At 35.8% G+C, this 23,902-nt stretch overlaps 1 protein-coding gene across 3 annotated transcripts in view; it reads right to left on the reverse strand.

The window, feature by feature from the left end:
• The window catches only part of cfap92 (cilia and flagella associated protein 92 (putative)), a 159,126-nt gene that overhangs the window by 106,576 nt on the left and 28,648 nt on the right, over positions 1-23,902 (reverse strand). For all 3 annotated transcript variants that reach the window (XM_069939814.1, XM_069939815.1, XM_069939816.1), the window contains exons 5-6: positions 22,920-23,036; positions 17,126-17,186 (exon numbers count right to left, since the gene is read on the reverse strand). In XM_069939814.1, coding sequence (XP_069795915.1) covers positions 17,126-17,186; positions 22,920-23,036 — 178 coding nt within the window. The remainder of the gene's footprint in view (positions 1-17,125; positions 17,187-22,919; positions 23,037-23,902) is intronic.

Below are 23,902 nucleotides of genomic sequence, written 5' to 3' on the forward strand. Positions count from 1 at the left end.
GCAAGTGGTAAACAGTACGAATGTTTTATCCATACATCAGAAAGATCAGCAACATGATGTTTCAAAAGCAAACTCAAATGTAAATGATTCACAGCTAAATAGAAAAGTCACCCTCCTTCTATACCCAAAGCATTGAATATTGTTCAATTCTTCTTCTCAACTTCCTTATACACATTGACTCATACCAAAATGTGGTTCCATAGAGTTTCTCAAGGGCTAGGTTGCCTGTTACTGATGTTCACTCAAATGTTTCCTCTTTATTTTCGAGGAACTATTTACAGAAGTATATTAAATCGATGGCTAAAGAGAAAAGGAATATCATATAATCAGTAGCACGAAGCAAAAGTGATAGAAAGTGTATGGGGGGCGTGGCAAGATGGCATAGAGTCTAGATGTGTAATCTCGACCTCTCTGGTCAGACTTTTAAGAACCCGTTTTTAACTCTTTGTTTTCAGGTTTAAATTTTTTAAAACTTAGTTTAAAGTATCAAGGAATTGTTATGGCTATTAATGGTAAAAAGATTAAACCTCAAGTACAGAAGAAACTGCATTTTCAGAGTGATGAAGATTTAGAGCCTAAACAGTCTGCTATAACTTCAGGTTTGCTTTCTTTCAAGCCTAAACCACAGAGATTGCCTGTGCGAGCTGAAAAAATGACTACTACTCACCAGGAGAAGGACATCGCTGGAATTACCCGTTCTCAGGAGGAAGGTGCGTGTGCCCCCGATGTGGATCCCGATCCTGGCAGCCTGCCGACTTTAACGGAGGGGGCACGCAAGAAGACGACTCCATTGCTTGAAATCCCCCAGGAAGTGTTCCAATCTGAATATTTTGGTCTTTTTTGTGAGTTTTTGCAACAACAACGGGTTGCGGGGGGAGAACAGCATCGGCCCCCTGAGGAAGTCGGGGTGCCGTCGCTGGGAGTCCAGACCCGCAGTAAAACTGTTAAACTGCCTGTTGTTGAGATGCAGCAGGAGTTGCAGTTACCTGGTTCTGCCACTACACAAGAGAAAGCAGGGCTGAGCTTTTCCGAATTACAATGTAAACAGCTAAGCCTTATCATTCAGCCTATGCTGAATGAAATGTCTCAGAGGCTCAGTTTGGAGCTGGATGCAGTTAAAATACGTGTGGAAACATCTTGTGAGGACTTTAAACAATTTCAAGCTGCTTTTTTGAAATGTCAACAAGTGGCTTCTAATACAGAAAAAGTGCTGGAGGTGGAAAAATCCGTTAAAGAATTGCGAGAACATGAGGAGTTAGAGAGGCAAGTAGACTATTTGGAGAATCAAAGTAGAAGGAATAATGTCAAGATTATTGGTTTGCCAGAAGGTATGGAAGAACAAGACCCTCTTCGTTGTTTTACAGAATGGATTCCACAAATATTGGGGCGAGAATTTTTCTCTGGAGGTTTGGTATTGGAAAGAGCTCATAGAGCCTTAAGAAGAAGACCTCTGCCTGGTCAGTCACCATGACCCGTGATAATTCGATGTTTGAATTATTTGGACAGAGAGACAATACTCCGTTTAGCAGTGCAAAATGCGAGACAACGACAAGCTCCATTAATGATTCAGAATAGTAGAGTTCTTTTCTACCCCGATTTGAGTCAAGAGGTTATTCAGCGACGGCATCGATTTAATCCAGTTAAAGAAGTTTTGTGGTGTAAAGGCCATAAATCTACGTTTCGCTATCTGGCAGTGTTGAAGGTGTTCTGTGGAGACTTTCAATCTCGGTTTTTTGAGAAAGAGCGTGAGGCAATGATTTTTTGCTAATTCATTGCCAGATGTAAGAGGACAAAGACATAGTCCACCATTGTCTCCTAAAGAAAAATCTGGTAGCTCTGGAAATGGAAGAAATGGTAGAAATGGAAGAAATGGGAATGGAAAGAGTCCAACTTCTTTTGAAATGGGATCACCGAGTCTGGAATCTCTTGGATGAATAGAACTTTTTTATTTTTACTTTCTTTTTATGTCATTATGATATCTTGCTGTTAGTCTTTGTTTGGCTGGGAAGGGAGAGATTTGCTCTATGTTCTATTAGTCATCAGCCACTGGTGGGTGATCCACACCCAAGTTTTGTTTAGGGATTACTACCTTTTGGTAGTTTTTTTTGGGTGGGGGGGTTTCCCTTTTTTTTTATTTTCATTTTATTTAGACTTTAATTTGTGGTTTCTTTTTCTCCTATTGGAGGGCCTATTTACGTTGATCTGAGTTTTTATATATTGATATTATTAGTTCTTAGTTATATTAGTAGGTATGTCAAAGTTGAAGTTTGCTACTTTTAATGTTTGAGGTTTAAACTGTCCAATTAAGCGTAAACGTATTTTGGCGTATATTAAGAAAATGAAAATTGGTATCGCTTTTTTACAAGAAACACATCTGAATGTCAAAGAAAGTATAAAATTGAAGAGGGACTGGGTAGGACATGTATATTCTTCTTCATTTAATTCCAGGGCTAAAGGTGTAGCAATTTTGATACATAAGAATTTATCTTTTGAATTACAATCAATGGAGGAAAAGGCAGGATGTATTCTTAAATTAAACTGTAAGATTTTCAATTAATTTTGGACTCTACTTAATATTTATGCCCCAAATGAAGATGATGAAACATTTATTTCTGATGCATTTTTATGTCTGGTTCAGGCTAATGAGAATGTTTTAGTTGGTGGTGATTTTTACTGTGTTTTGGAACCATTATTAGATAAGTCCCCGAAGAAAGTTAAGAAATCTAAAATGGCGGTTCAGGTTCAAGCGTTGATGAAAGATCTCAACTTAGTGGATATTTGGAGACGTCTTAATCCGACAGAGAAGGATTTCTCTTTTTATTCAGCTAGACATGAATGGTTTTCAAGGATTGACTTTTTTTTAAAGTATCGGCACATTTACAGGGGAAAATACCACAAGCGGAATATAAAAGTAGGGTGATTTTTACTTTACTTATATCACTTCTGAGAAAGTTCAAGTGGCTTATCGTTGGAGATTTAATACAATGTTGTTAAAAAATACGGAATTTATTGATTTTTTGAAAGAACATATTAATCTTTTTTTGAAAGAAAATTCTAATTCTGTCCAAAGTAAATTTGTAGTATGGGATGCTTATGAAAGCTTATTTAAGAGGACAAATAATTAGTTACACTGCTAAAATGAAAAAGAATCGATTAAATCAGAGTCTTGAATTAGAGAAACGGATTAGTGAGTTAGAAAAGGAATTTCAGAGAGACGCTACAGAAGATCAGAAAATAGAATTGTCTAGGTTGAAACTGGAATATAATACTTTGCAATCTTATCAATTTGAGTGTATGATTAACAGGACTAAACAACAATATTATGAATGGGGAGAGAAAGCACACAAGGTATTGGCATGGCAATTAAAGAAAGAACAGATTTCGAGGACTATTAATGCTGTTAGACTGAATTCGCTTATTACATATAAACCTCATGAGATTAATGATGAATTTTGTTCATTTTATAAAAAGTTATATACATCTGATGGAGAACAAGAAAACGGATCGATTGATCTTTTTTTATCACAGTTGAACTTACCGATCTTAGAGGATGTAGATATACAGAAATTGGAAGCACCATTTACTGACTCGGAAATTAAGATGGCTATGATGGAAATGCCGAACGTTAAATCGCCTGGTGATGATGGATTTTCGGTCGAATTTTATAAAAATTTTTACGATGACCTCTCTATAGTGTTTGGAGATGTACTATGTCAGGTTCGCGAACATTATGAATTACCTGAGCCTTGTTCTAGTGCTTTAATTACGGTAATTCCAAAGAAAGACAAAGATCCTTTGAAAGTATCTTCATATACACCGATTTTGTTGTTGAATGCAGATTATAAAATCATAGCCAAAATTTTAGCAAATAGATTGGCTAAGTTTTTACCTAAGTTGATTCATATGGATCAAACAGGTTTTATAAAGAATAGATATGCCTCGGATAATATTTTACCTGTGATTAGTTTGATAAATAGATTTTGACAATCTCCAGACTATCCGATGGTGATATCTTGAGATGCTGAAAAAGCATTTGATAGAGTTGAGTGGAATATTTTGTTCAAAGTTTTGGAGAAATTTAAGTTTGGTCCTTTTTTTACTGGTTGGATTAAGGCTTTATATAGTAAACCGGTAGCTAGGGTATTGACGAATGGTTTGATTTTGGAACCGTTTAAACTGACCCGATCTACTCGTCAAGGTTGTCCTTTATCACCAGCTTTATTTGCGTTAGTGATTGAACCTTTGGCTCAGTTGATAAGACAGAATACACAGATACAGGGTATGAAAGTTTTAGATGAGAAATATAAAATTAATTTATTTGCTGATGATGTATTGGTGTACCTGACAAATCCAGCACAATCACTTTTGCACTTGAAGGAGTGTTTGATGCAATATGGACGTCTTTCTGGATATAAAGTTAATTGAGATAAAAGTGAAATATATTACCAGTGAGTGAAGGAGATTACTCAGCTTATAAAAAATATTCTTAATTTGAAATGGACAGATCGAATTAAGTATTTGGGTATAATTGTGGATGTTCATTATCAATCTTTATATAAATTAAATTATGTTCCATTAATGAAAAAAATTAAGATGAGTTTTTATGGAGAGGTAAATTTTCAAGAGTAGCATTGAATAAATTAACTTGGAAATATGACCTAGGGCGATTACGGTTGCCACATTTTCAAAATTATTATGAAGCAGCCCTATTTAAATTTATTAGTTCATTGTTGGATTTGAAACAGCCCCCTAGTTGGGCCAAAATTGAGATGGCAAATATTTATGAATTTGAAATACATCAATTTTTGTTTACATGGAATGTAAATTTGTTACAGCAACATAATGTGCCTATATTAAAATATTTAATGAAATTATGGACAAAGAAAAAGAAATTGATAGGTTCTCGTGGTGAATTGTCAGCTTTGACTCCGTTGTATAATAATCAACATTCCTTTCTCAATACATAATCGGAGTTTATTACATTGGAGATTAAAAGCTGTGGAAAATTTGGGAGATTGTTTTAAAGACGGTAAATTTTTATCTTTTGATCAGATGAGGGAGAGTTATGGTATTGATAAGAATTATTTGTTTCTTTATTATCAAATTCGATCTTTGGTAAAGCATGTGTTTGGTAGAGATAGGATTTTACCTGAAATGACTAAATTTGAGACTTTTCTTATGAAGGTACCAGAGAAGGGATATATTTCAGTTATGTATCAAATAGTACAGGATGGTATGGATAAAAAGGGTTGGGATAAATCTAAAGGTAAATGGGAAGTGGAGATTGTTTTTTTTTCCCCGAGGATGATTGGTCAGATATTTGTTATGATACTGTAACTAGACTGATAAATGCACGTTATGCAATGATTAATTATAACTTTTTACATCAATTATATTTAACACCTAAAAAACTAAAAAAATATGGTTTTCATGAATCAGATTTGTGTTTTAGATGTGGTAACGCAGTTGGAACTTTTTTTCATGTGGTTTGGTCATGTATACAAAGGAGGAAAAACCCAACACCCAACCCCAACCAACCAATTTTCCCCTGCAACCGCTGCAACTGTGTCTGCCTGTCCCGCATCGGACTTGTCAGCCACAAACGAGCCTGCAGCTGACGTGGACATTTACCCCCTCCATAAATCTTCGTCCGCGAAGCCACGCCAAAGAGAAAGAGATAAGATTGAAATACCTTTAGACCTGACTGTATTTTTATTGGGTAGTTTACAACCTTTGAAAGGTTTGGGATTAGATAAATTTCAACTTGCTTTTGTAAATTTAGCATTATCTGTAGCCAAAAAATGTATTGCTAGTACATGGAAGGATATGAATATCATTGATATTAATAGGTGGCATAATGAGATGAAATATTGTTTAATAATGGAAAAAATTACATATGTTTCGCATGATAATTATAATTTTTTTTCTTAATAAGTGGTTGTTATATTCAGAATATTTACATTTTGATTTACATTGATTAGATTTTAATATGTATACTTCATTTTTCTTTATTTTTTTTCATGGCTCTCCTTAGGAGAGTTGGCTGAAGGGGGGGGGTTCTTTTTTTTTCTCCTTTTTTCTCTTTTTCTATATAAAATATAAAATGTAATGTTCATGTTTAGTTTATTGTTATATATGTTACTTATTACCTGTATCTTGAACGAATAAATAGTTTTAAAAAAAAAGTGGACATCTGTTTCACCACAGGGTCTAATATGATGCCTAACTGTTGTTTGCCCAAGAAACATGGGACAAACACTTTAAATGGGACCCTAGCATTTCAGTCAGACCTCTTAATGGGTGAGTAGCCCTTCTAAATGGACCTCTCATTTGTAAAAGACAATGCCTTGCATTGCTTCATTGTACCTCCCTTCACTCTTATCTTATGTGACATTATGCTCTATACTTTTGTTGTAATACTATCTCCTGTGCCTTTAGAAGATAGAAGAGTACAGTATAGCGACAGGGCCTCATGATTTGCTTAAATCAAACTAAAAAGTTGTTGCTTACACTTAATAGATATCCCTCCATCCCTTTCATATTAATGGGTCAGCCTAGAAATGCTACTATTGTCTCTGCTTCCACCATTACCCCTGGTAGCCTGTTCCAGGCATCTACCACATTCTAAAATATTTACCCTGCACATCTCCCTTGAACTTCTTCCTCCTCATTTTAAATGAGTGTCATCATGTGATGGTTTTACCCTGGAGAATAGATCCTGACTTTTCACTCTATCAATGCCTCTCATAATTTTATATTCCTCTATCTGGCTCCTCTCGGCCTCCTGCACTCTAGAGAAAACACAAGTTTGTCCAATCTCTCCCAGCAACTGGGCGACATACTGGTAAACCTTTTCTGTGCCCTTTCAAAGCCTCCACACCCTTCACTTAATAGGACAACTCGAGTTGCAATCAGAATTTCAAGTGCAAAATTTGTTTTTACTCTTGCATTATCTGTTGTATGACACAAAAGATGATTTGCCCAGAAAGCAGACAAAGCCACTGGCCCTCTCTATTGCTATTCAATTACCACTGACCAAAAATCCAACTACAGTAATCTATTCATTAAAACAGCATTTCTGCAACCACAGAAAAAACTGCATCAAATGACTCAACTCCCAGCTCCTCAATCATTCCACTATCTAAATGGCACAAGTCAGAAGAGGTGAAATAATGGAAACAAAAAATGAATGTTGGAGGTGCATCTGTGATGGATGTGGGGAGAAGAAATTGTCTATATTTCAGGTCAAGGCCCTCCATCAGAATTGAGGGTGGAGAGGGAAGATAGCCTTAATTATGCTTTTTACACAGCCAGTGCATTCCAGGAAATTATTACCATTTTCCCAGAACGGCATGCTATGTAAAAAGGTCAGAACAGTAATGAGGGTGCCAATCCCGTTCTGATATTTTACCTCCTAGACCCCTAGTAAATTTCCCGGAATGCCTGCAAAGACCTTTGAAATTGTTTAGACTGGTAAAATAATGAAAATTCCATCTTAAAAACATAAAGATGAGGGGGAGAGTTGAGAGAGGAAGCCATAGGAGATTGATGCACCAAGAAGTGAAGGATGATTGAAGTAAAAACACAATACTGGAGAAACTCAGCAGGTCAAATGGCACACTTCCTGTTTGTGGGCCTGTGCTCCTCCCCCTGCCCCCTTGCCCCCCCCCCCCCAACCACTATTCAGGTGCCTGCCTACATTTTGCACATACCTTGATGAAGAAATCTGCATTGGTTCTGTATCTTTATCTTTGCGATATAAAGAATGCTGTCTGACCTACTGAGTTTCTCAGCATTTTTTTAATGATTTTATCTCTGTTTTGTTTAGGAGGGCAGAAGCTCAAGTAAAAGAGAAAATGCAGGAGATGGAATACTTGTCAACTGTCTAGATGAATACAGCTCCAACAATACAAGACATCAACATCATCCTCACAATGCTTCCTGCTTGATTAGTATTCCAAACACCACGTTAAACACATTCATTCTCTTCACCACCAGTGACATATGTTATGGGAACTCACAAAAGACCCTTCAAAATCTCCGAAACCTGTGACCTTCACAACTCCAGGGGAACAAACAGAGCAGGTGAAATGGTGCACCATCATTTTCAAGATACCATCCAAGTCACAAATCATCCTGATATGGAAATATATTGGCAATCCTTCATCTATGGATTAAAATTCAAGAAGTCCCTACGACCAACACTGCGGAGACACTTTTAGCACAGGGACTGTATGCATATTCACTGCCACCTTTTTGAGGAAATTAGAGATGGGTTATTATTGCTGGGTTTTCTAGCAATGCTCATATCCGATAATAGATTACACCAAATTCTTATTTCCCTCTTTTTGTCTGCTTAAACCTTCTGAATTCCATAATATTAATTATATCAGAACAAGCATTTTTATAGTATCTGCAATGAGTTAAACAAAGTAAATATCTCATTTACAGTTGTGCACAATATGCAAAAAAACACTGAAATTAATATGGTTATAACGAAAGGGAGCATCTTATCCACATCATAAGGATTAACTTGCTTAAAGATCCTGTCTTTCAAAATACGGTTTAAAAAAATTCATCATTATCCAGAATTCAAGCAAACAACAACAAAATCACAGAAAATAAATAGGCAAAAAATATGCATTTAAAATTGGCTCTCCCTTATCCGAAATCTACCAATCCAATATCCGACATCTACCAACCCAATATCGCACAACTGCCAATCCTCCATAGGTGCCAGATACCAGGGGTTTTACTGTACCTGTACTTGCAAATTTATGCAAACAACTGGAAGCATTTACAATATTTAATCATACGTCTCTTTAAATAAATTAAATTAGTAAATAAATGTCTAAAATGGAATGCATAATGTAAATTTGAACATTTTGAAGCTTGCTAATTATGTGTTATGTTTGCCATACTTCCAGCAAAGTATTTCAATTCCACCTTTAATATTATTCAAATGTCAATATTACATTAAATTTAAAAAGGTATGCGATCACTAAATTTCATTCACATTTTATTTTTAAAGATTACATACAGCAGGAAGACAGTCTCAAAATTTAATGGAACATAGTTCATGGGCAGTGGGAAGAAGCTATAATGTCCCTGGATATTCCGGGGTTCAAATGCATTCCCATATATTTATTACTAGCAGGTTCACAGACTAACAAGTTTGGTTTCTGCAAGAGACCACAGTCCAAACTATGAGATTTCCACCAACTGAAAAAGTGGTGAAGACATTAGAGATGGTGGAAGTGTTGGTGATTGTTGTGCAGGAGAAGAGAATGGATTCTCATTCATGGGATGCAAAGATAAACCGTTTCTAACTGGAGAAAATTCCAGTTCACATGGAGTGGGGGTGAAACTGCTCATTATCTAACTTTTTCTTGTTCTGTTGAAATGTTAAACATTTAACATTGTTATAGCCTTATCTGCTGATGCTTGCCATTTTTAATGCTTCATTTCCACACAACCACAGAACAATACAACACAGAAACAGGCCTCTTCACCCTTCTAGTCTGTGCTGAACATTTCTTTTTTACTCGTTCGACTGACATGCAGCCAATCCATAAACCTCCATACCTCTCCCATCTATGTACCTATACAAATTCCTCTTAAATGTTAAAATTAAGTCTGCATTTACTACTTCAGCTCGAAGCTCTTTCCACTGCACACCCCCCTATGTGTGAAGAAGTTCCCCCTCTTGTTCCCCCTAAACTTTTCCCCTTTCACCCTTAACCCATGTCCTCTGGTTTGTATCTCACCTACCCTCAGTGGAAAAAGCCTGTCTACATTTACTCTGTCTATCCCCTTCATAATCTCCCCTCATTCTTTAACATTCCAGGGGATAAAGTCCTAACCATTTTAACCTTTCCCTGTAACACTATCCGAGTGATCTGCAGTCCTCCATTCCTGGTGACATGAAATTGTGACAGATTATGTTGTATTTATATTGAATATAGATATGTTTTAAAGGAGATAAATTGTGGCAGGTTTTTGGTGTAGGTCACATACAAACACTTTAAAACAGATCTCATCTAAAATATTGGAGCTCTGCTCAAGCCAGACAGGCCAATTCCAAGTGCCTTTGCAAAAGCTTTGGGGAGCGTCTATAGAGACTTCACTAATGGATTGTTGCTTTGAAAAGCAACAGATGAAAGAACTCAGAGGATTAGGTTTGGAGCCGCAGGTTGTCTGAGTTCTGTTTGCTTTTCTAGAAGGGTCTTGTGGTTTTGCAAGCAGAGAGAGTCAAACCTGGCTTTTCTCAGAGAGAGAGAGAGAGAGAGAGAGAGAGAGAGAGAGAGAGAGAGAGAGAGAGAGAGAGAGAGAGTGAGAGAGAGAGAGAGAGAGAGAGAGAGAGAGAATTGAGTTCTGCAGTGCTAGAGTTCAGCAGCAGCAGCTGGGACTGGAACAGGACAAGCTGGCAAGCTTGTGGAAAAACCCCATTTTGAAGACGGGTTGTGAGTTCTTAGTTTAGCCTGGTCAAAGCCCTTGAGGTCCATACAAGAGGAGAGGACTGGTTGCCTAATGTTTCACTTGAAATAAGAGAAAAAGGAATTCTGTGGTGACCTGAAAGAAAGAGGTTATCATCTGAAAAACCCTGATGGGGCAGGTTTCTTCGGCAAGACACTGGAGTGGGTGATTAGAAGGGATCAATTTGTGTCCAGCGAACAACAAATCTCTCTCTGAAAACCGTCAAAAATCTTCCTGAGCAGTAACCATTTATCTTTCAAGCACCAAAGTCTGGTGAAATTCATCAATGTTAAATTCTGAGCACAGTATAAGAATTGCCTGCAACCAGTAAACTTGGAGGAAAGAGAAGCGAGATTGGACTATGAATCAAAGGACTTTTCTAAACTTAAACACACGTTACATACACGTGCGTTTAGAATTAGAAGGGGGTTAAGTTAAGTGGTTAAGTTAAAGTTGATCCTGTTTTTATGTTTAAAGATAATTAAAAGCAACTTTTGTTTAAGTAACCATTTGTCTTGGTGAATTTCTGTTACTGCTGGGTTTTGGGGTCCTCTGAGCTCATAACAACATCCCCATGTTTAATCACCAACCACAATGCCATCAGCGGTTAAAATTTTATGGCGTGGCATTCCCTTTTACAAATCATTCCTACTTATTAACCTCTCATTCTTCAAGACAATCCATTAGACCCAACGCCTGGATAAATCTTTTAGTCACTTGCCGCAATATTAAATCTAGTAATGTCTTCTATGACTAGTGTGGGAAGAATTAATCAGTGGTCAATGGTTTGCTTTGGAATAAATGCCATTTACAAAACCTGTATAATGCAAGCAGAAGCTCACAAATACCTACACTTCGATGTCAATAGCAAATGGATAATACTTGTCCCAACTTTAAAGAAAGACACCATGAGACCTAGCAATCTTTGTGTGGTTGACATCAACTTGCCTGGTGTTTGTTGGTAATAACAGCACAAGTAGAATCATAAAGATATTACAGCAAATAAAGTAGATACAAATACAAAACCATTTTACAAACTTTTAGACTGACATAAACAGACAGGGAACAGAGAGAAAATTGTGTATGCAGATGGGATTAGTTTAGATTAGCATCATAGCTGGCACAGATATTGTGGGTTAAAGGGCCTATTCCTGAGCTGTTCTATGTTCTTTACATTCTACGCAGGGGTGTAAAAAGCAAATCAAAAAAGGGGAGATGGGAAATGGCCAAACCGTTACAATAATATAATGGTTTTTATGACGACAAATTTCCATATCACTTTGTGCAGTTTAATACTGAAAGTCACATAACTTAGAAAATGAATAATGAATTACACTGAGCTCAAACCAGGTTCAACAAATCAATTCCATGAGAAAGAAGCTGTCCCTAAATAGACTATGCCACAAAAGCATCGATAGAGTAAAATGTTCCTGCTCAGAATGTTGAAGAGAAACAAATAGGAACAGTTTTAAAATACCGGGGGTATAGGTTAATGCGGTGTAAATTGAGTGGCACAGACTTGTGGGCCGAAGTGGCTTATTACTATGTTGAATGTTTTATTTTTAAACTTTTTAAATGTCTAGAATTTCCAAATAAATGGTGTCATGTAAACAAAAGATGTAAAGAGTGTATTCATTCAACTTTCCTCAAAATAATGAAAAGTAATTGTATATCTATTCTAAAATATTATTCTTGAAAACTAGTTTATTTAGTCCTCAAACTATCTGGACAACGTTCCTTAGTATTACATGAAAATGACCCATTAAAAATAGGATAATGCCATGACCCCATAATAGGCTCATTACAATACTAGGATTTATTAATTTTTCAGAGATTGAAACCACTGATGCTCAAACTTTTAAATATTTAAACTTATCACTGGCAGATGATCAATCCAACTGTCAAGAGCTCAGCCAGTTTTCAGTATGAAGGAATTGCCACCACCTGCTTTACATTATCCCTGTTAAATATAGCTAGCACCTGACCTCCCTCTGCACCCTTCTTAGTGACAGTTATGGGGTATGCTCGTAAGTTCTACTAAAAAATAAAGCAAGTCAAAATGACTAACTGCAGATGATATGAACCTCCAGTTGGACATCTGTGATGAACTGATATCATTCTGTTTCATGTAACACCAATGCAAATTTTATTAAAATGTCACATTTTCCTTCACTAATCGTATTCTGCAAAGTTCTGTATGTAAGCTACAGAAGAGAATCTGTTGATATTTCTCCATGGAATTTTAGTTGTAGATTTTAAACATACAAAGCTATCATTATCAAATGTTAATCTAAAACTGCTTGCCCATTGGACAAATCTCTGGTCATAGATTTATAGAACACAGCACGGAACAGGCCCTTCAGCATTTAATGTTGTGTCGACCTATACATTCATACCAAAAAAAACTGAACCCAACTTACCTCATAACCCTCTATTTTTCTTTCATCCATGTGCCTGTCTAAGAGGCGCTTAAATGCCCCTAATGTTTCAGACTCCACCACCATCATTGGAAGGCATTCCAGGCACCCACAACTCTGTGTAAAAAAAACGTACCCCTGATGTCTCCCCTAAACTTCCCTCCCTTCACTTTGTAGAGACATCCCCTAGTATTTGCTATTCCTGACCTAGGAAAAAAGCCATGGCTGTCTATCTTATCTATGCCTCTTAGAATCTTGCAGACCTCTAATAAATCTCCTCTCAGCCTTCTGCACTACAAAGAGAAAAGTAGAAGCTCTGCTAATCTTGCTTCATAACTTATTTTCCAATCTGCGCAACATCCTGGTAAATCTTCTTTGCACCCTCTCCATAGCTTCCTCATCCTTTATATAATGAGGTGACTAGAACTGAACAATATTCTAAGTGCGTGCAACATCACTTCTCGACTCTTGAATTCAATCCCCCTGTTAATGAAGCCCAATATCCCATAGGCCTTCTTAACTATCCTATCAACTTGTGTGATAACCTTGAGAGATGTATGGATTTGGATCCAAAAAGGTCCCTCTGTTCCTTCATACTGCTAAGTATCCAAACATTAACCCTGCACTCAGCCTTCTGGTTTGACCTTCCAAAATACATCACCTCACACTTATCTGGATTGAACTCCAATTGCCAACTCTGCATCCTGCCTATATCCTTTTGTAACCTATAACAACCTTCAGCCCCATCCACAACTCTCCAACCTTTGTATCATCCACAAACTTACTGACCCATCCTTCCACTTCTTCGTTTAGGTCATTTATAAAAATCACAAAGATCCCTGTCATTGATAAATTCCACAGGAAACTACAGCACAGCGACAAACATTTGGTCTCACACTCATGATTTTTCAATATTTGTAACTTACAAGCAAGATTTTTGTCATCAAATACATTTACAAAACTAGCAATTAGATGATTAATAGTTAAAATAGTCCTTTCACTGGTATTACAATCTATCATCTTCATAGGCAAAATTCCCATCCCAAACATTTAAGTGAACGTTGAACACTACTTACTTCTATTCGAACTATTTGGTAGAATAACCCTTTTGAGGCACATTTTTAAACCATTCAGGCTTGAAAATATTTTTTTCTACATAAATTTATTATAATCTAAATAGCCATGTGTATTGGAGGATTTAAACCATGCTTTTTGCTTCAGCTTTAAACCATGTTTTTTGCTCCTGCAAAGCTGAGAATCAGTAACCTGCTTGAGTCTCAGCAGACATAAGCTAAATTCCACCATGAGGCCCAGAGGTGCAGTTATCTGACAAGAAGACATCTGTGTACCAAGAACATTTAATCTTCCTGCTTGTTTTGGTCACAGTCTTTCAGGCAGAGACCTAACCTTGACGCAAAATAAACCATTGTATTCAAAGTGATAAGCTAGAAAGTTGTGTTATTCGATAGAAGCCCTAGGCATGATAGTTTGCTCGCTTATCTTTCTTTTTGTGCTGGGAATAGGTGCTTGAGTAGGCAGTTTTTGGGTAATATAAGCCATGGTCCCACTGCTAAAGTTTGAGACTCTCCAAGAGGTGGCAACATCTCTCGGCAAGAAGAAAAACTTCTAGAGTCCAGCTAACGTCCCGGTCGGGGGAGGTGGAGAAGCTGCTACCGGCGCCCCGACAACCTACTACAAGTGTGCGGTCGTTGCCTCGCCTCAGCAGTTGGGAACAGTCCAGGCGTTGATAAGTATAATTGGGAAGGGCTTGCATATTGTAGTTTGATAATCAGCTTTAGAATTTGTAATAAAGATTTGTATAAACTGAAGTGCTCTCGGCGTGTGTGTCTATTTTCTTTCGGTAGCTCAAACACTGTGACCAATTTAAAACGAACAAAGTGAGAGGTACAAGTTTACCCAGAACACCATGATATAAAATTTTCTAACTGCACTTCACATGGTATATTATTTTTAGGTTATTATAATCACATCAATTGATGCATCAAGAATCCTAAAAAAAAATTTAGGGTCATATAATATGGAAATAGATGCTTTGGCCAATGGGGTCCATGTCAACCATCCAGACTCAACTATACTCATCCCATTTTATTCCCTCACATTTTCATCAACTTCCTAGACTCTAATACTCACCTCTACCCTAAGGCAATATACAATGGTTAATTAACCTACAACCTTTTGGAATAGGGAAGGAAACAGGGAAGGACCTAGAGAAACCCACAATGTCACAAATATAATGTGCAAATACCACATACAGGATTGAACTTGGCTTGCCAGAACTTTGAGACAGCAGCTTAACTAGATATGCTGGCTGTTATCGACAGCATTTGCTCCAGTACCAGGTACAGGGTGGGTGATGTGAATACACCAACTCCAAATCTAAATACAGCTGGTACTTAAGCTTTGTGAAGTAATTGGCTTATCTTGAGTAGATACATGACATCGCATATAACACAGATTCTTTTTCCAGCGGGTGAGGCAGAATTACAACTTAGTGGTCGTGCAAAAAAAAACTGTACTCAATGTACACCTGTAAACAAATAAAGAAATATAAACAAACTGACTGTGCAATAGAGAAATTTTTAAAAAATCAATAAAGTGCAAAAGTAAGAGTCCATAAATGAATCCCTGACTGAGTTTGTTGTTGAGGAGTCTGATGATGGAAGGGGTAACAGCCATTTCTGAACCTGGTGGTGTGAGTCTTGTGGCATCTATACCTCTTTCCTGATAGTAGCAGCAAGAACAGAGCGTGTGCTGGGTAGTGTGGATTCCTGATGATTGCTGCTGCTCTCCAACAGCAGCGTTCCCTGTAGATGTTCTCGATGGTAGGGAGGGTTTTTCCTGTGATGTACTGAGCTGTGTCCACTACCTTTTTTCAAGGCTTTATGCTCAGGGGTATTGGTGTCCCCATACCAAACCATGATGTAGCCAGTCATCACACCTTCCACCACACACCTGTAGAAATTTGCTAAGGTTTCTAATGTCATACTAAACCTCCTCAAACTCCTGAGGAAGTAGAGGTGCTGACATGCTTTCTTCACAATGCCATTTGTGTGTTGTGTCCACGAAAGATCCTCCAAGATAGTGAATCCCAACAACTTAATGTTTTCCCTCTCCACCTCCGACTCCCCGATAATCACTGGATTGTACATCTCTGGTTTTCCCTTCCTGAAGTCAACAATCAGCTCCTTAGTTTTGGTGATATTGGGTGTGAGGTTGTTGTTGGTGCACCATTAAGCCAAGTTTTCAATATCCTTCTCGCTCATCCTCCTTATTTGCTCCTTGTTATACAATTCACTACCATGGTATCATCAGTGAATGGTAGATGGTGTTGGTATCATACCGAGCCACCATCAAAGTGTATAGCGAGGAGAGCAGGAGGCTACGAATGCAGCTCTGTGGTGCCCAAGTGCTGATGGAGATTGTGGAGATGTTCTTACCAATCCTCATTGATTGTGGTCTGGAGATAAAGAAATCTAGGATTCAACTATACAGTGCAGTGTTGAGTCCCAGGCCTTGCAGTTTGCTGATCAATTTTGAGGAGATGATGTTAAATGCCAATCTATAGTCAACAAAGAGCATCCTGATGAATGCACCTTTACTGTCCAGGTGTTCCAGGAATCTTGGTCGAGCCAGTGAGATGGCATCCATGATAGATCTGTTGCTACGACAGGTAAATTAGAATGGATCCATGTCACTGCTCAGACAAACTGATATGCTTCAACACCAGCCTTTCAAAACACTTCATTGTTGGCGTGAGCGCCACTAGTCATAAATCAGTGAAGCAGGTTACCACATTCTTCTTGGGCATTGGTACAATTGACGCCTGTTCAAAACATGAGGGTACCATGCCCTGCCGGAGTGAGACATTAAAGATACTATTCCGATAATCCCCTCTTGTTCAGAAAACATTAATCAAAAACAATAATTTATAAGTATTAATTAAAAACAATGATCACTAATTCAGTTTCTTCAGCCTTTCAATTATTCATTTAATGATTATTTTTATCCATGGATGTTAACACATTTGAGGAAGTTTTATGCAGTGCAGTAGTATAAAAACATGGTGAAAATTGCCTATAAAATCGATAAAATAAATTTCATATTCAATTACACTTTCATAATGATAAAAGAACACAGCTATTGTTGGATTTTCTGCTTTGCCCTGAGCATACAAGGTAATGGTCATTATAAAAAGTGAAAGCCAATTTTACCCGGGTAGTTGTTCATCCATGGTTCTTTCTATATCAGGAAGGCCCAATGTGGAAAATGTTCCTATGTGGGATGAGAAAAAAAAATTGAAGAAATAAGGCAAGGCAATTTAAAAAAGAAACTGGATCTAAATTCCAATGATCCTGCAACTCATCACATGCAGTTTGAAAGGTGAGAGGAAACCATAGCCCCCGGAGGAAACCAATGGGGAGAACATGCAAACTCCTTACAGACTTAAATACGGGTTGTGGCGCTCTAATAGTGTTGCCCAATCGCTATACTAACTGTGCTGCCATGGCTTTAATGTCAGTTACAATTATCCAGCAGGGTTCCCAAGTCTGTCAAGTTTAATTGACTGGAGAAATAAAGATAAAATAGTATGTTTGTATTTTCTGGTGATTTCAGTCATTTAATATTATAAACTATTTCAATTGAAAGCCAATGTTAAGAATTCTAATTGGAACATTCTATTCATGATGTTTTTTCATAAACTCATTTATTATGGATGACTTAATAGTTGCATCATGCTGCTAACCGTTCTAGGAGCTTCAATGTTCTGGGCTACACATCAATGGTTTATATGACAATGCAACTACAATATAACATAATATATGATTAGTATGTGGATTTAGAATCATACTGATCGGTGATACTTAATCAAAAACTTAGGATGCCACAAATATAAAAATGATTAAATTGTACAGATACATAGTTAAGGGGAGGTGGGGGGAGTGGGCTAGGGCCAGAAATAGATAATATAAAATATACATTAACAGCCTCTCATCATTCCTTCATGTTTTGCCTTGAATATCATTTATAAGTTACTTCATTAGTCAATACAGCTTTTATTAATCATTTGGTTTTTTTATTGATATTTCAGGGATAAAATTCCAATTTTTAAAATCTTTTTTGAAAAGTCAAACTTGATTACTAACATGTATCCCTGCATGGTTGGGGAATGTTGGAGGAGTATTTGCCAGAGATACACAAAATCTCCATGGGTGCTGCCTGACATGCTGAATTCCTCTAACAATTCCCCAAGCATGCATGGAGGGATGGTGAAATCAGGCATAATAGGTTTGGAAACTCTAAAGAATAAGACTCGAACTCCAATACTCATGACCTGATTTAAGGACGAAGCAGGCCTCACAAGAATTCTCAATGCATATTTTTGCATTAGCGGATTGCAGTTTGCAGTAGAACAAAAATCACAAGAATTCATCCAGGCACATGTTAGATTCTACTTCATGTAGATGGCAGCTTCAATGCAACGGCTGGTCAAATGCGTGGAGAACATCATTAAATCCAAAGATTTTGTGGACTTAATTATCCCCAAATTTCACTTATTTTTATTTTATTGAAACTATTCTGTGTTGCACACCTAAACATTGCACAAGGTAATATTCCTAGACTGTTTTATGTTCATTCTTACTTCTGATTATGAGATTATATAAAGTGTGAATTGGCTGATTTAGTGCACCAATGACTACAATTCAACCTGAGATGTTCTTAGTTCATTACAGGTATGATACTAAATCCACCTCATTTATACTTATGCATGGCACAGTGGCGCAGCTAGTAGAACTGCTGCTTCATATGCTAAGGAGTTTAATCCTATCAAGTGCTGTCTGCATGGAGTCTACAAATTCTTCCTGTGATCACAGTTTCCTCCAGGTATTCCATTTTCTTCCCCCATTCCAAAAATACGTGAGTTGTAAAGTTAATTACCCACTGTAAATTTCGCCTCATGAACAAGTGAGTACAGTGAATGTGGAGGAGTTTTTTTTTGTCAAAACGTTATTTATTAATTTTAACATATGAAGAAAGTAAGTAATTCATGTACAGAAAAAGTACAAAATAAAGTAATACAAGTACAAAGTAACATAGTTAATGCAGTACCAATCTCGGCATCTCCCCCTAACAACGAAAAACTAAGACTAAAAAAAAACTATTTTTAACCCCTAAACCCCCCCCGCCCCACCCCCACAATAAAGAGTGAAGAATTAATACTATTAGTATAATAAAAAAATAAAAAATATATATCTTAAAAAAAGATCGATATATGTAAAAAAAACAAAAAAATATTAATTAAGTATTAATTATTAATCCAAAAATTTTTTATTATATAATATATATGAAAAAACAAAAACAAAAAGAACTTAAACAAAAAAACCAACTAATTAAAAAAAACTAAAAAAAAGAAAAAAGAAAACATATATAGAAAAAATATATAATTTTTTAAAAGTTTTTTTAAAGAAAAAAAATGATTAATTCAAACTTATTTAAATTGTATCTAATCAATAAATGGGATCCACTTTAACTCATAAAAAGACATCTTATCTTGTATAGAGAAAGATATTCTTTCCATAACCAAACAAAACTTCATCTCTGAATACCACCTATCCAAAGACAATACATTTCTATTCTTCCAAGTAATCGCTATACATTTCTTGGCCACTGCCAGCGCTAAGTAAATAAAAGAGATCTGGTAATGATCTAATTCTAAATCAATCAACGGTTGCATATTCCCTAATAAAAATATATCAGGGTCTAATACAATATGAAGATTATATAGATTATTAAATACAGATTGAATACCTTTCTAAAATTGTTATAACCGATCACACAACCAAACAGCATGTAAAAAAGTACCAGAAACCTGATCACAACGAAAACAAAGATTTGACTTACTAAAACCAAATTTTTTTAATTTTTCGGGTGTTAAATATAATTGATGTATAAAACTATAATTAATCATCGCCAATCTAGCATTAATCAATTTTTGAACACTATTACGGCAGATTTCAGACCAATCTTCTTCAGTTATTGTTAAAATTAAATATTTTTCCCATTTCATTTTATCTTTATCCCAATCTATTTTACTTTCACTTTCCAACAAAATATGATACAAACCTGATATATAACCCTTTTTTGGAAATGAGAGCACATATTTCTCAAAATCAGTTTCAGACAGTAAATTCATGTGACGACCGCATACCTGTTTTACAAAAGATCTTAACTGATAATACATAAATATAGAATAACCACTTATATCAAATCTCTTTTGCAATTCTACAAAAGAACAAAAATGACCTTCTAAAAAACAGTCAGATAAATTATGTATTCCTTTCTCCTCCCATTGTTTCAAAATAGTATTAGATACCGTGAAAGGAACAAGTTGATTATTATATAATGGTAATCTTCCCGACCACTTATTTTTCAATCCCATTTTATGTAATTTACTTGTCCATAAATTCATTAAATGTTTCAATATTGGTACATCATAAGTTATTCCATCAAAATAAAAATTCATTCAAAAATTTTTCAGAAATAACTGCCAATTCTATCTGTGCCCAACTATGCATATCTTGTGTAGCCATTAATGCGCTAAGAAATCCAAATTGAGCTGCTTCATAATAAAATTGAAAGTTAGGTAGCCGTAACCCTCCAAATTGAAAATCCCACATCAATTCTTTCAACGCCACCCTAGGAAATTTTCCTTTCCACAAAAAATCCCTAATTACTTTATATAAATCCTTAAAAAATCTTTTTTGTAAACAACAAGGAATTGATTGAAATAAATATTGTATACGAGGAAAAATATTCATTTTTATAGTATTAATTCTTCCTAATAAACCCAAAGGTAAATCTTTCCATTTAACTAAATCTGCCTTAATCTTCTTCATTAAAGGAAGACAATTAAGTGAATATAAATTTTGGTAGTCAGTATTAACATTAATTCCCAAATATTTAATTTGTTTCATCCACTTCAAATTTGTAATATTTCTAAATATTGAATAATCATCTTTACTAATTGATTTAGTCCAATTAACCTTATAACCAGATAATTGACCATAAATCTCTAAGGAATCTTGAAGTGCTGGCAGAGAAACATCAGGATCCACCAAATACAGCAAAACGTCATCCGCAAATAAATTTATTTATTTATAATCTTCATTCAAGACTCTCATACCTTTGATACTATCATTCTGACGTATTAATTGTGCTAGAGGTTCAATAACTAAAGCAAACAAGGCGGGTGATAATGGACATCCTTGTCTAGTAGATCTTATTAAATTAAAGGATTCTGAAAGCAAACCATTAGTAACAACTCTAGCTTTCGGATCATTATACAGAGCCCTAATCATACCAATAAATGAGAGACCAAACAAAAACTTTTCAAGTACTTTAAATAAAAACTTCCATTCTACTCTATCGAATGCCTTTTCTGCATCCAATGAAACCACCATTGGATAATTCTTCTGAGATTTAGATCTATTTATCAAAGTAATTAATCGTAGAATATTATCCGAAGCATACCTATTTTTTATAAAACCTGTTTGATCACGATGTATTATCTTTGGTAAATACTGAGCCAAACTATTAGCCATAACTTTAGCCACTATTTTATAGTCTACATTTAACAAAGATATAGGACGGTAAGAAGCTACCCGTAAGGGATCTTTATCTTTTTTTGGTATAACTGTAATTATGGCATTAGAACAGGACTCAGGTAATTGAAAAGTATCATAAAGTTGTTGTATTACATTCTTAAATAAGGAAGATATATCAACATAAAAAGTCTTGTAAAACTCAATAGAAAAACCATCTCCACCAGGCGCTTTTCCATTTGGCATATCTTTTATAGCCACTTCAATTTCACTATCCGTAAAAGGTTTATCTAACTCTTGTCTGTCTTCTTGAGATAACTGTGGTAAATTAATATTTTTCAAAAAAGAGTCTATTGCATCTTCTTTTATCTCTTTACATTCAGTCAAATAAAGTTTTTTGTAAAAATTACAAAATTCATCGTTAATTTCTTTTTGACTAAAAGTAATACCCCATTTATTTCTAATAGCTGGTATAATCCTAGATAACTGTTCTTTTTTTAATTGCCAAGCTAATACTTTATGAGCTTTCTCACCCCATTCATAAAATTTATTTTTTGAACGATTCAACAAACATTCAAATCGATATGACTGTAACTTATTATACTTCAACTTTAAATTAGTTAATTGGATCTTTTGGAATTCAGTAGCTTTCTTTTGAAATTCTTTTTCACAGATTGTTATTTTCTTCTCCAAATCCTCAGTTTCTCTAACTCTCTCTTTCTTCAGTTTGGATGCATAACTGATAATTTGACCTCGTAAAAAAGCTTTCATTGCGTCCCACAAAACAAACTGATCAGAAACAGAGTGAACATTATTAGCAATGAAATCCTCAATTTGTTTTCTCAAATAAACAATAAATTCTGGCTTTTGTAGTAACATAGTATTAAATCTTCATCTTAAAGTATGTTGTGTAACTTGACAACTTTGATATTCCAGTAATAACAATGAATGGTCCGAGACTAACCTTGCCTTATAATCCACAGATACAACCTTATCCTGTAAATGTGCCGAAATTAAAAAATATCAAGTCTTGAAAAAGAATTATGTCGAGAAGAATAAAAAGAAAAGTCTTTCTGTGTAGGATTAAATCTACGCCAAATATCAACTAAATTCAAATCTTTCATCATATTAGCCATATGTATCGCCATCTTAGATGAATGTGGAGGAGTTGATGTAGGATTGGTGAAAATGGGTGGTTGATAGTCGGCATGGGCTCAATGGATGATTCTTTATGACTGAAAAAAAGTGTCCCTTAAATACATGGAATAAGCAAGTATCTCCCATATACTACACTTCTAGATCTTTGCTGAAAACTCTTCATCATTTACACAGTTATATAAAAATAGAAGTATACCATGTGGTGTGTCCATCATGCCAATAGTTTGTAGGGTCCTCCAATTCTTACCTTGCACAGGAATGTTTATAGATTCTGGTGGCAAATTATCTGTTGCTTTAGAGGTTGTCAAGAGGGGACTGTTTTCCAACAACTGCAACTGCTCATTAACCAAACATCTTACACCACCTGCCAAAATGAAATCCAAAACTTTATGCACTAATTCAGAATGCAACAATTTGTCCATATGTTTTAGCATGCTCCTAAATAAATTATTAATATGCAATTCATTCATTTATTTGCCCTCGCACAAAAGACAGGATGACTGTTATGTAAGGGGAAAATAAATAAAAAATAAATAAAATTCCATCCTAAATATTTGCCAGAGAAACACAAAAGCTGTAGACGTTGTTACAAGTCCAAAGGACCCCAAAACCCAGCAGCAATAGATATTCACCACAACAAATGGTTACTTAAACAAAAGTTATTTTTTATTATCTTTAAACATGAAAACAGAAACAAACTTTAACTTAACTTGTCTAACTTAAACCCCTTCTAAGCACACGTGTATGTAATGTGTGTAAATATAAGAAAAGTTCTTTGGTTCACAGTTCAATCTCACTTCTTAATCTTCAAAGTTCACTGGTTGTAGGCAATTCTTATACTGTGCACAGAATTTAATGTATAAAGTTCACCAGGCTTTGGTGCTCAAAAAGTCAATGGTTACCGCTCAGGAAGGTTCTTATAGGTTTGCAGAGTGAGATGTATAGTTCCAGGATTTCCACAACTGAGGTACCACCATTAGTCACCTCAATGTCTTGTTAATGAAACTTGCCCCATCAGAGTTCTCCAGGTGATAACCTCTTTCTTTCAGGCTATCTCAGAGAAACATCCGACAGATAGCACTTCCAGCCATCCGCCACTCTGGAGCTTCTTTTTCAGTTCCAACAAGCTTCTCCTGGCTTGTTACTGCTTTCTGTGTCACACACAGTCAAAGACTCCCTTCTGTCTGTCTCTCTCTCTATCTCAGATTCAAAGTGTCAGCAGCATGTCCT

This window comes from Narcine bancroftii, chromosome 5 (assembly GCF_036971445.1).
Source record: "Narcine bancroftii isolate sNarBan1 chromosome 5, sNarBan1.hap1, whole genome shotgun sequence".
NCBI classification, from domain to species: Eukaryota; Metazoa; Chordata; class Chondrichthyes; order Torpediniformes; family Narcinidae; genus Narcine; species Narcine bancroftii.